This window comes from Poecilia formosa, unplaced genomic scaffold, assembly GCF_000485575.1.
Source record: "Poecilia formosa unplaced genomic scaffold, Poecilia_formosa-5.1.2 Scaffold395, whole genome shotgun sequence".
Classification (NCBI taxonomy): Eukaryota; Metazoa; Chordata; class Actinopteri; order Cyprinodontiformes; family Poeciliidae; genus Poecilia; species Poecilia formosa.
Window position 1 is genome coordinate 463,792 of NW_006800334.1, and position 11,234 is coordinate 475,025.

General features: G+C 39.7%; 2 protein-coding genes across 3 annotated transcripts in view; one reads left to right on the forward strand and one right to left on the reverse strand.

Annotated features, from left to right (window-relative positions):
* The window catches only part of ankrd46b (ankyrin repeat domain 46b), a 20,111-nt gene that overhangs the window by 7,084 nt on the left and 1,793 nt on the right, over positions 1 to 11,234 (forward strand). Inside the window, exon 4 of one of the 2 annotated variants that reach the window (XR_001659226.1) lies at positions 3,928 to 4,205. Coding sequence is in view for 1 of the 2 variants with exons in the window: in XM_007576061.2 (XP_007576123.1) it covers positions 3,928 to 4,144 (217 nt within the window). In the remaining variant the exon portion in view is untranslated. Of the gene's footprint in view, positions 1 to 3,927; positions 4,590 to 11,234 lie in introns of those variants that run through there. The other variant, XM_007576061.2, reaches the window with a different exon arrangement.
* LOC103154689 (uncharacterized) lies at positions 6,362 to 7,559 on the reverse strand. The gene is made up of 2 exons (XM_007576060.2): positions 6,753 to 7,559; positions 6,362 to 6,663 (listed from the first exon to the last, which is right to left on the reverse strand). Exons 1-2 carry the CDS (start codon positions 7,452 to 7,454, stop codon positions 6,412 to 6,414), a joined length of 954 nt encoding a protein of 317 aa, XP_007576122.1. The 5' UTR covers positions 7,455 to 7,559; the 3' UTR covers positions 6,362 to 6,411.

Genomic DNA, 11,234 nt, shown 5'->3' on the forward strand with positions numbered 1-11,234 from the left:
GCCGATCGATCGGCACACCTCTAGTTTTAATACGTGCAACAAGTATTGTGTGGCTATTTCCAAGGGGCTTCTAAAAATAAACAACAAATCGTCTTGGATAAAAGTAGCTCTGTTTGAAATTTACTTTTTATATTATTCCTTAAATTTATCATATTTTATATTGCCGCTTTGTAAACAAAAGAAAACGAGAGTGGAAGGGTAAACTAACTCTACCTATAACTTTCTTGCTCCTCAACAAGCCCAGAACACTTTTCAGTTTTATCCTTGTTAATTGTAGATAAAACTGTTTCTCTGATTCATATGAATCAGGTTTTATTTGAATGTTATCTTAATGTCTAGCGTGCTGCGCTGCATTATCTACTGAAGCTGTTCATGGAAACCTCGATTTATTTGCTAGAATGAACATGGCCGATAAAAGTTTTACATGCCAGGCACCTGAAATAGGGCGTGACTCTTTTTCGTCAGCTGACTAGTACAGTGTGTGGAGGAAAAAAAGACTGTAAATTAAAGTACACTGAAGTTAAATAAAAATAGACAATGGTTGAATTTGTTACTTTATATATTCACTGACGCATTTAAATATTCATGTATTCTTTTAAATGTATAAATAAAAAGATTCATTAGGATGTTGTCTTCAGGCACATTCCTTATAGGAAAGTCATTTGAAGATTTTGAGAGCTCTTTCACACTTTTAAGAATTTAAGACAGCATTTCTAACCCTAAGAAATGTTATTGCAATGTTCAGTCAAGCCTGGTTTCCATTAACACTCAGAACAACATCTCAACTGCTGACTCTAGCTGGCCAGTAAATTAAATGCTATGCATATGACCGATGGGATTTGACCTGCACTTTTTCTCTGACCAGAAAAGAAAAAAAAAAACTCTTGTCCTGCAGCAACAATATGACAAAGAATCATAGTGAAATGCGACTTTTCCATATCGCGGTATATTTTGAAACCAGCATACGGCCCATGTTTATTTTCTGTAGGTCATGGAAATTAAGCCAGAACCTACTGACCGTATTAAGTTAGTACTTTGTAGAACCACCTTTCACTGTAATTGGGAATAAACTTTGAGGTGAGACTCAGGATTCTTAAGTGTAAAACAGCTCTAGCTCCGTGGTATTGGGCAAATCTGTGACCATCAGTTTTCAAATCTCTAAAATTTCTTAAATTTAAGTCTTGGCCATCCTACCACATGAAAACACTTTGATTTAAAACAACCCATTGTAAATCTGGGTGCATGTTTGCAGTTGTTCTTCTAAAAAGTGAGCTTTTATCCCAGTTTGGTGCAACTTTTAACAAGTGTTCTCTCAGAGCTTCTCTGTATTTATCTCATTCCTCAGAACAGCTTCCCTGTTTATTTTGACAGGGAAGCTGTTGCAACCAACATGTGTCACAGTTGCTGCATATTTCTCCTGCACAAATAACTATTTCACACTCTATGTTTTAATTTGCATCCCCTGGTTACTTCAGAAGAAGTATGCAGGGGATACTTCTCCTGCATACTTGTGTTAGATTGTTCCTGGCACACTTCCCCTGAAGCATGAGGTTTTTGTGTGTTACCATGGAGCATTGAAAGAAGGTCACAAGGTCATATTTGGTTCATGTACCAAACAGTTGCTTTATCCCCTGAATGTTGTGTGGTAAACCAGAGCGAAATGCTTTTGTCGTTCAGTTTCAGTAACTTACAGTAACCTTGCCACCTATTAGCTGTATTATAGTTGTTCTGTTAACAGGATTTCTCATCTGAGCTGTTTTTTTTTGTTTGTTTGTTAGTTTCAAACGACGTTTCTGGCAAAATTCAAGTAGACGTTATTTTGCTCCGGCTCTGGTCAACGTTGTAACTAGGGCTGAAACGATTCCTTGAATGATTTGAGTACCTCGATTTTTCAAAATCTGCAGCATAACGTCCAATTTTCAAGTTCGGCCCGTGGGGATTTTATTGATTCATGATTACGTCTGGGTTTTTGTCATTTTTTGGTGGACTAATAAGCGTCCTTAAAATGACTGGTGCGATGCCTGGAGAACGGCCACCAGGAAGCAGCTCCCAGAGCTGAGCATTGTTTGCTTGCTTTGCTTTGGGGGCAAAGCCAGGCAAAGCAATATCACTACAGTACGGTCATTATGTGGCCAGTGTTCATATGCCTGTGGGGAAGAGCATATTTATACAGCTGAGCGGAGAGACTGAACAGTGCTAGCAGCTGAGCTTCAGATGTGTAGCTTAGGGACAAACCGGAAAATGTATTTAATATCATCTCAGTCTCAACAAATGGGTGGCGGAGCTCATCATAGAAGTACATAACTGGTAGATGAGTTTCTGTGTGTGACGAATGAAGGTGTCAAATTCTGTCGCTAACATTGACACAAAAGCTACAAATGGCTGGGCAAGGTGAGAGTTCATCTGTTAAACTGAATGAAGATGAAAACATACATTAAAAGCTAGACATACAGACGTTGTTTATAAGTGTATTTGTGAACCTGCCTCTTTATCATTAAATTGTACATAATTTTAGATTTTTGTATAACTTTTCTTCAGTTTATCTTGGAAAGTGAGCTATTATTGTTAGAAATTAATTTCCTAAAGTACAGAAAAGTTATTGTTAGGGATTCTCAAATATGAAACATTGGACTGATGTTGATATGCGATAGTAATTCTGCTGTTATATAAGATTTACCAATGTTTTATTTTATTATTTTCTTTAATCCGATTACTCGATAAATTGTAGGAATAATAGATAAAATACTTGATTACTAAAATACTCGTTTTCAGCAGCCCTAATTGTAACTACGACATACACTGAAGTACAGCAGCATTTCCCTTTTCTCCTAAATACTTTCTCCAATACTTTGGTAGCAAGCTAAGCTATCTAGTGATTGTGTAAAACAGGAGCTGTGAATGGAAGCATCTAAAAGTCTTAGTATTCTAGACATAATAAGTTTAGTTTTCCTATTACAGGTGTCTGCATCATTAAAAAGTCTTACATTGATGTATTTAAAGTTGAGGGCTTAAAATGTCTTAAATTCATTAAAACATGTAATTTGGCCTTAAATACGTTAATCACTGGTCTTAAATTTTGTTGTGGAAGGACTACTTAATCTTGTATACTCTTGTATACTCTATGTAATTTCAGTTTTTGGGACTCAGATAAAAGTTTGAATTGTGCACTCGTCCTCGTTGCGTTCTGTGACTTGAGCTACTGGTACTCTGCTAATATACTCGCTAGGCTTTCTTGCGTCTATCCTGGTTAAGTGCAAATGTATCGCCAGTTGACTGGACGATGTTGATCTTTAAAGTTATTGTGGAGAGAAGTCCAGCTGAGAATAAGGAGAAAAGGAGCAGAGCAATGCTTTCCCTCGGTGTATTATCAGCCTAGCGGGCCGTCAGGTTTTACTTGCACCCCCACAAGGCAAAGCATTGTTTATTTATTATTATTAAAAAAACAAACAATTATTATAGGATGGTTTTTATACTGTAACAGTGACAGCAAATGTGCGTTAAAGAATCTCTTTGGTGAGAATCACAATATGACCATAGTATGGTCAGTATATGAACACATAGGATGACTGAGGTCAGGTGTCTTGTCACTGGAACGCCGTAACCACTGGGCTACATGCTAACAACTTCAGGGAATAAAGTGATAAGTAACAGATAGAGAACCTTTGGATGCTTAAGCTGAATCAACTCGAATGAAAAAGTTTGATATTGCCTTCTATGGTCGCCTCTTTATAAAGACTTTATAGTTGGTGTTTAGTTATTCTTAGCCAGCCGAGTAGCATGGAAAGTTTTCTGGGGGAAACTGTTTAGCCTGGAACCAAGAGAGAATCGAGCCACAGGTGAAGCTGTGATGACAAATAGGAGAAATTGTAGCAGAGCTGTCTGTGTGATGGTGTCCACTGGTCAACATGTCTCGTCTCTGTGTCCCAGCGCGATGGAGAGCCACTCTCTGCTCAACCCCAACCTGCAGAGCAGCGAAGGCGTCCTGTCCAGCTTCCGCACCACCTGGCAGGAGTTTGTGGAGGACCTGGGCTTCTGGAGGGTCCTGCTGCTGCTGGTGGTCATCGCCCTCCTCTCCCTCGGCATCGCCTACTATGTCAGCGGCGTGCTGCCTTTCTCCAGCAGCCAGCTGGAGTTGGTTCACTGAGGAGGAGGAGCAGGAGGAGGAAGTGACAACGGTGGAAAAGGAACAGCATGGAGGGAAGAAGGTTGAAAAGCTGAGTCAAAGTTCTGCTCATATTAAGAAAAAGACGTGGATTTATTTGCTGCCCAGATTCATTTTTATCATCTTATCCTGTCAGCTAAACAAAAGATCTTAACAAATTCTCCTCTAATTTTTGCCTTTACTTAATGTAAAATTGTTGATTATTTCACTAAGAGGCAGGAGAACATTTAGTTTAGTTTCAGTCTTGTGTTAAATCTTGAATCTGAAGTGAGAACGACTGAAGCTGGACTCATCCAGAATCATCTGCTCCTGTTGTGTTTGACTCTAACTCTCCAACTGTCCTTTTCCTGTTACAATCTGTACATTTCAGTGTTTGTATCCTTTATTTTGACAGTGTTATCTTATTATTATTTATTATCTATTAATTTTTCTTTATACTGAATGTTTATTTCACTCCTGCATCTCTGCTGTCTTTATTGGCTGAAACCCAAATAGCATTAAATAGATTTTTTTATTTGCTGCGATGACTAAAAGTGATTAATCTCCAGCCGTCCTGTAGAGGTGATGAACGTCTAAATGCTCAGAAAAACACCTGGACTGTTTCTCTGGACTACAAGGGTCCATTTAGTGAAGCTTGCAGCTTTGTTTCATTCCACTTAACACCATGATGACCATCATGAAGAGGATTATCATGGAGTTATGAATGCAGATCAGTTCTCATGCTTTTGTTGTTTATTAATTTATCTGATCATCCTTTGCTTGATTGCTTTTCTTTTTTTTCTTTTTGCCATATCCTTTGCCATATATAGTAAATCCTGGTTTACTGTAAAAAATAAAGTCAAGAACAAATGTAGTGATAAAGAATCAAGCTTCCTGGGTCTTATTGATATTTAGAAATGAAATATTCAGCCATTCGTGGCTAAGTTGTACTTCTGACCATCAACTTAGAGCTACGTACATGAAAGATCTGCTGCTGTTGTATCAACTTTCCTGATCTCTCAGGTCTTCTGGTTCTGGTTCTGGTTCTGCTCTGCATCCCCAGAACCAGCTGTGGAGGAACACCTTTCAGCTTCTATGCACCACACATCTGGAACAAATTTCCAGAAAACTGCAAAACGGCTGAAACACTGAGTGCCTTTAAATGTAGACTAAAACCCAAATGGTCAGAGTAGCTTTTGTACCATAATAAATTAAACATTAATCAACATTTAGAATGAAAGCAATGCTTCAATAATTGTCGATTTTGTGTTCTATGACCTTATATTTTTGTGTTTTTTATGATGTAAAGACCTTTGAACTGACTTGTTGACTGATATAAACTTGCAGACAGTTTTCCACATGTGGCTTTGGGTCTTTACAAATCTTTAGTCACTAAGCCAGTCAGTCAGTCAGTCGGCTTTGAAAAACTGGATATTCCTCTGATTGCATAGTGGAATCAGTGGCACTGAAAAATGTTGGCTTCCCCACTGACCCTCCCAGATAATCATGCTCAGGTCGTGAAAATGCATATACAGTCATCTTCTTTGATAATTGCAGAAGATTTTACTGGCCTGGTCTGGTGTCCCTTTTCTCAGTGGCATGGAATGCAGAAAATGCCACACCTCGTTTTCCGTCTTGTCCTGATGGCTCCGTTTGTTTCCCTACATTCTCCCTTCAAGGGACAAAAATGCAGCTCTGCGCACACGGTGGACTAAAGCTGCCTAACATGTTTCTCTCTCTGATGTGATTATTCACACATCACATAACCAGCTCACATCTGTAGCTGCCCATGTGTTTTTAACTTTTTATACTTCACACTCCAGGCACATTCAGGGTGCTGCACATGTCTGAATGACTCATGATTTTTGTCCTTGAACAGTTTGTTAACAGATGTATGTAGTAGCTGCCTCATCCATGAGGCAGCTACTACATGCTGCCTCATGGATCTAATCTACATTTAGATCTTAATTGCTAATCTACAGGCAACATATTTTCTATGTTGCCTGTAGAAACTACATGCAACGTATTTGGATATTTGATTATGATGAATCTCTAGATTACACCACATGTAGAAGATGTTTGATTTTATTCTGATTATCTAATTTTTAATGATTAACCTTCAAAATTAATGAAGCAAAAAGAGGATACAAAATTGTGAGGAGCCACAATTATGTCTAAGAGCTGACAGCTTTACAAATATACAAAGATCCACATCCAGACTACATGGTTTATAGTTTTATTTACAAATGCTTACAAAAAATGAACCGGATTCATGAGCTTCGATGACAAAAAACCCCTAATAAATAAATAACCCGGTCTATTTTGGCACTTGTTGTAGCTTCAGTAGAGTTGGAAACATGGCAGCGTCTCTGTACCAGCTCGTAAAGTTTTCCAGAGTCAAAGTTTATTTTGCCACGGCACCACAAACGAAGAGCAACAAGAGCAACAAGCAGCAGGATCACAGCGAGAACCCAGGTGGACATCTGCCAGGGCTGAGTGTGTTCGGCACAACTCTGAGTTGGCTGGAGAGAGAGAGAGAGAATGAGAGATTCAGATTCACTACAGTTTTTATATTTCACCTAGAGAATAAACGGTTCATAGAGACACTTACATTTCCTGGTGCTGCTGTGCTGGAGATCATCTGATGTGACTTTTTCTCAATGACAGTCAGTCTAACAGCAGCGGGTTTTCCAGATCGTTTCCCATCTTGGGTGTAGCAGAAATAATCCCCGCTGTCCCCAGGCTGCGCCTCCTCAATGGTCAGTGACAGATCTCCAGTAGTGATCCAGTCAGTGGACACAGTCAGTCTGTCAGCAGGTGTCCCGCTGCAGCCTTCATAATTGAAATTCTTCACACACACATGCTTCCCATTTCTCTCCCACCAACCAGGTAAGCCTGTTCCCCGGATGGTTTTAAAGTAACACGGGAGCGTCACTTTATCACCCTGGGTCACTGACTTTTCACTGGCAACAACTACCTCCAGCTGGATGGTTTCCTTGGTTCCAGACGTGGAGCAGGTCAGTTCATAGATCCCTCCATCGGTGTACAGCGTGTGAGTGAAAACGATGTTTGAAGAGTCGATCTTTATCCGGTCTCTGTCCTCCTCTCTGCTCACTTTCCACTGTCCGCTTTGGCCAGTAGCGACCTCCCGGGTACCATCATCCCCCAAATCCCGCAGCAGCCTCCCCGGCTCGCAGCTTATAGGAATCTTGAACGGGTCTCCTACGATCACTTTCGCACAGTCCGCTGCACGCAGGCGGACAGCGAGAAAGAGGATAAAGGCGCAGAAACATCCTGATCGTACCGGTTCCATTGGAGAGCTGAGAGCTGAGTGCGGCAAAGTTGTTAATGTCTGCTGAGATAAAAAAGGAGGGAGGAGGCGGGGAAGTAGGGGGAGTCCATATTAGTTGGACACGATTATTTGTGACGTACTAACACTTCGCTTGTGGGAAGTAGGCCGCATTGATTTCACTGCTGAATCGCTTCAGAAAGCATTTGCTGTAGTTTATTAGAGTCAATTAAAGACATTGAAAGGACAGTTTTTGCAACTTTCCACTGTTTCAAGTGTGATCAGACTGGGTGTGTGTTCGCGGACGCCTCCGGGGAGTGAGGGCTTCTCACAGTCCAGTTTAGTATAAGCTTTGCAGAGACTCGGTTGGCTCCCAAGCACCTTTTTCGTTCTTTTCTCACATGCAAACTGTAACCACAAGACCCATGTGACGCGCTATTGACTCAAGAAGAAATCAGTCTTTCACCATTAACAAGTGTTTGGAAGCTGTTAATCTGGGTGGCGTTTGTTTTATTGACTTTGCAGTCCCTGCTGTTTGATCGCCAAACAGTAGGACACCTTAGTAAACACCTTCCTTTTTATAAGTAAACAGTGTTTACTTATAAAACACTGTCTCTTCCTCTATGGAAGGAATATACGATTCTATTTAAGTTACTAAACACACAGTTTAGCTTAACTTTATTCTGATTACTGGATTTGAAATAGTAACGCGTTAGACATCCCGGGGACCGTCACGCCTCACCCACAGCAGTGATACCGATTCACCCGGCTCACAGTTCCCAGGTACTTTAAACTGGTCTCCTACGATCACTTTAACAGAATCAACTACATGCGAGACAACGAGGAGAATAAACGCGTAGAAAACCCCCGATTGTAGCGGTAACATTGTGGTAACGTGTGTGGAGGCAGAGAGGATCTGTATATGAGAGCAGGATGATGTAATCTGGCTGCTGTGGCCTTCCTCTTTGTCGGCATCGCTGCATGGAGGGGGGTTATTCTGCTGTGGCAGAATACCTCTGACACAATTCCTCAGCAGAGGCGAAAAGCATTCTGGCAGGGTGCCAGAAGGTATTCTTTATCTTCATCTGTTCCTACTCTGCATAACCAGAACCAAACATGGAGGAGCATTGTGGGTAGTCATTTGGTTTAAAACCTCAAGAAAAAAAAAAAAACACAAGAGTGGCTATTAAATTAACACAAATTAAACAGATTTCGCAAAAATTACCAACATCCAAAACCAAAATACTTGTGTCCCTTTAAGCTAAAATATATAGTAAATTCATGTATTTTATTTCTAGCGAATATTTTGTTTTGTAAAATTCAACATTTTTAACCTAATAAATTTGCATGCTATCAAATATTGCTCCCAGTATATTTATCATCAAAACATTCTACCTATAAATCACAGAAATTTTAATGACTCGATATTAAATGCATATAATTACCTGGAAAAAAATACCTAGTGTTTTTTTTTTCTTTTTTTAACCAAATATTTGTTTCTCTCTTTTTTTGCATTTGAACAAAACCATAAACAAATACCAAGTGTAATTCTTTATTTTTTTAACTAACCTGTTTGATTACAATAATACTTAATCACATACATTAAAACTGTTCCATAAGTCCGTGCTCTATTCCTGTGAGTTTAAGCAACATTCTTGCCGGCTGTCCCTCACAGTTTGTTGTTTTGATTTCAAGCGTTACTTACACTTACACTCATGATGCAGTATGGTTCAAACAATTATTCCTTCTCAGCTTGCAAGCTATTGATATACAAAATCATTCAAATGTGTGCTATCGGATGCAAACTCTTTTCTACTTTGTAAAAAATACTTAAATAATGGTGACCTCACATAGGCTACTTTCTGACAGGACACGTGTACTCTCTTTCTTGTTTTCACTTTGGATTATAAAGCCTCCTTTTTATCAGTTATTGTCTTTTCATAAAATATTGTTTTATAGCCTGTCATCATGTGAATTAAAAGCTGACTAGTTCTAGTTGTCTTTGAGGTCTTATTGTTACTGGGGTTCCAACCATTTACTTCAGGTCCTTGTGTAAATCATCCGCATTTCAACTGCCAACATAAACACAGATTTTCTCTCTGGTCTTTGCTCACTTACTGACACAAGCACACAAGCTGGGTAGGTGAGGTGATGATGCAATAAGAAGAGGCAGGAGGGTAAGGGACTAGCAGGCAGGCGGAAAAAAGAAAGAAAACTTTATTAATCCCCTTGGGATTTTCCCTCAATGAAACTGTAAGTTTGGTTGTGCAGAAGATCAAGTTAGCACTTTTTCCAGTTTAGTAACCTGGGCTGGCTCACTGTGCAGCCTCTTTTGTATTTTTCTCACATGCAAACTGTAACTACAAGATCCATGTGATGCACTATTGAGTCTACATGAAGTCATTGCTGCTTCATTGAGCATAAGAGGAAGCAGAGAGCTTGAAGAGGAAGTGGTGACATTAGAAAAGTATCAGCATGGAGGAAAAAAGGTTGAGAAGTTGAGTCAAAGTTCTACTCAAACAAAAGATGCAGATTTTTCATTTCAGTTTCAGTCTTATGTTAAATCTTGAATCTGAGGCTGGACTCATCCAGAATCATCTGCTCCTGTTGTGTTTGACTCTATCTCTGCAACTGTCCTTTTCCTGTTACAATCTGTATATTTCAGTGTTTGTATCCTTTATTTTGACAGTGTTCTCTTATTATTATTTATTATGTATTCATTTTTCTGTGAGGATTTGAGTTTTCTGTGTGTTTATTTTTGGTCTCCTTGTCCAGCTAGTCTCCCTGTTGTCCTGTCTTCCCCCTTGATTGTTTCCCAGCTGTGTCGTTCTCTGTGATTACCCCCTGTGTATTTAAGTCCACCTGTTGTCCGTGTCTCTTGTCTGGTCCTTGTCATATGTCGTCTACTGTCAGTTGTCAGATGTCATTTGCAGTCAGTTTTCCTGTGCTACCTGAGATTTTGAATCTAAATAAATCATCATTTATCTACACTTCAACCTGGGTCTACCTGCTTTCTTTATACTGAATGTTTATTTCACTTCTGCATCTCTGCCTCCTTTGCTGCGATGACTAAAAGTGATCTCATGCCGTCCTGTGGAGGTGATGAACGTTTGGTGTCCCTTTTGTTTGTGGCATGGAATGCAGAAAATGCCACACCTCGTTTTCCGTCTTGTCCTGATGGCTCCATTTGTTTCCCCACATTCTCCCTTCATCAGGGGACGAAAATGCAGCTCTGCACACTAGACTGACTAAAGCTGTCTAACCAGTTTCCCTTTTATTCACCCATCACATAAGCAACTCCCATCTGTTGCTGCCCATGTAGTGTTTTTAACTTTTTATACTTCATACTCCAGTTCAAACAGACAGTTTGATTCAGGGCGCTGCACATGTCTGAATGACTCATGATTTTTGTCCTTGAACAGTTTGTTGATGATGGGACACAAGGCAGTTATAGTCAATGTTTTATATATTTTTAATTCTGTTATCAGACATGGACGAGGCAGCTAAATGGGTAAAAACTACATGCAACGTATTTGCATATTTGATTATCTGAGTGATCGCCCTAATGCTGCTGCAAATGGGCTTTTTAGTAGCTTTATAAATACATTTGCAGAAGTTTAGTCTAGTCCCGTCTAGTTTTGTAGGTGCACTTATGTCTGTTCTTAGAGCAGAAGAAGCAGCAAAATATTAGGACAGAAAAAGAAAATAAGGTGATCAGGTGGATGAGGTTCCAACGATTTCGTGTTTAACTGTTCCTGATAAACGTAGCTCCAGTTTAGCATCACCTCAAATGTCCGAAATGGA

What these genes read in the sequence shown, in the direction of transcription:
- LOC103154689 (XM_007576060.2), bottom strand. Translation starts at nt 7,454, where the DNA reads ATGGAACCGGTACGATCAGGATGTTTCTGCGCCTTTATCCTCTTTCTC. An exon ending in GCACAGCAGCACCAGGAAAT is followed by an intron (nt 6,664 to 6,752) that starts GTAAGTGTCTCT and finishes CTCTCTCTCCAG; the next exon opens with CCAACTCAGAGTTGTGCCGA.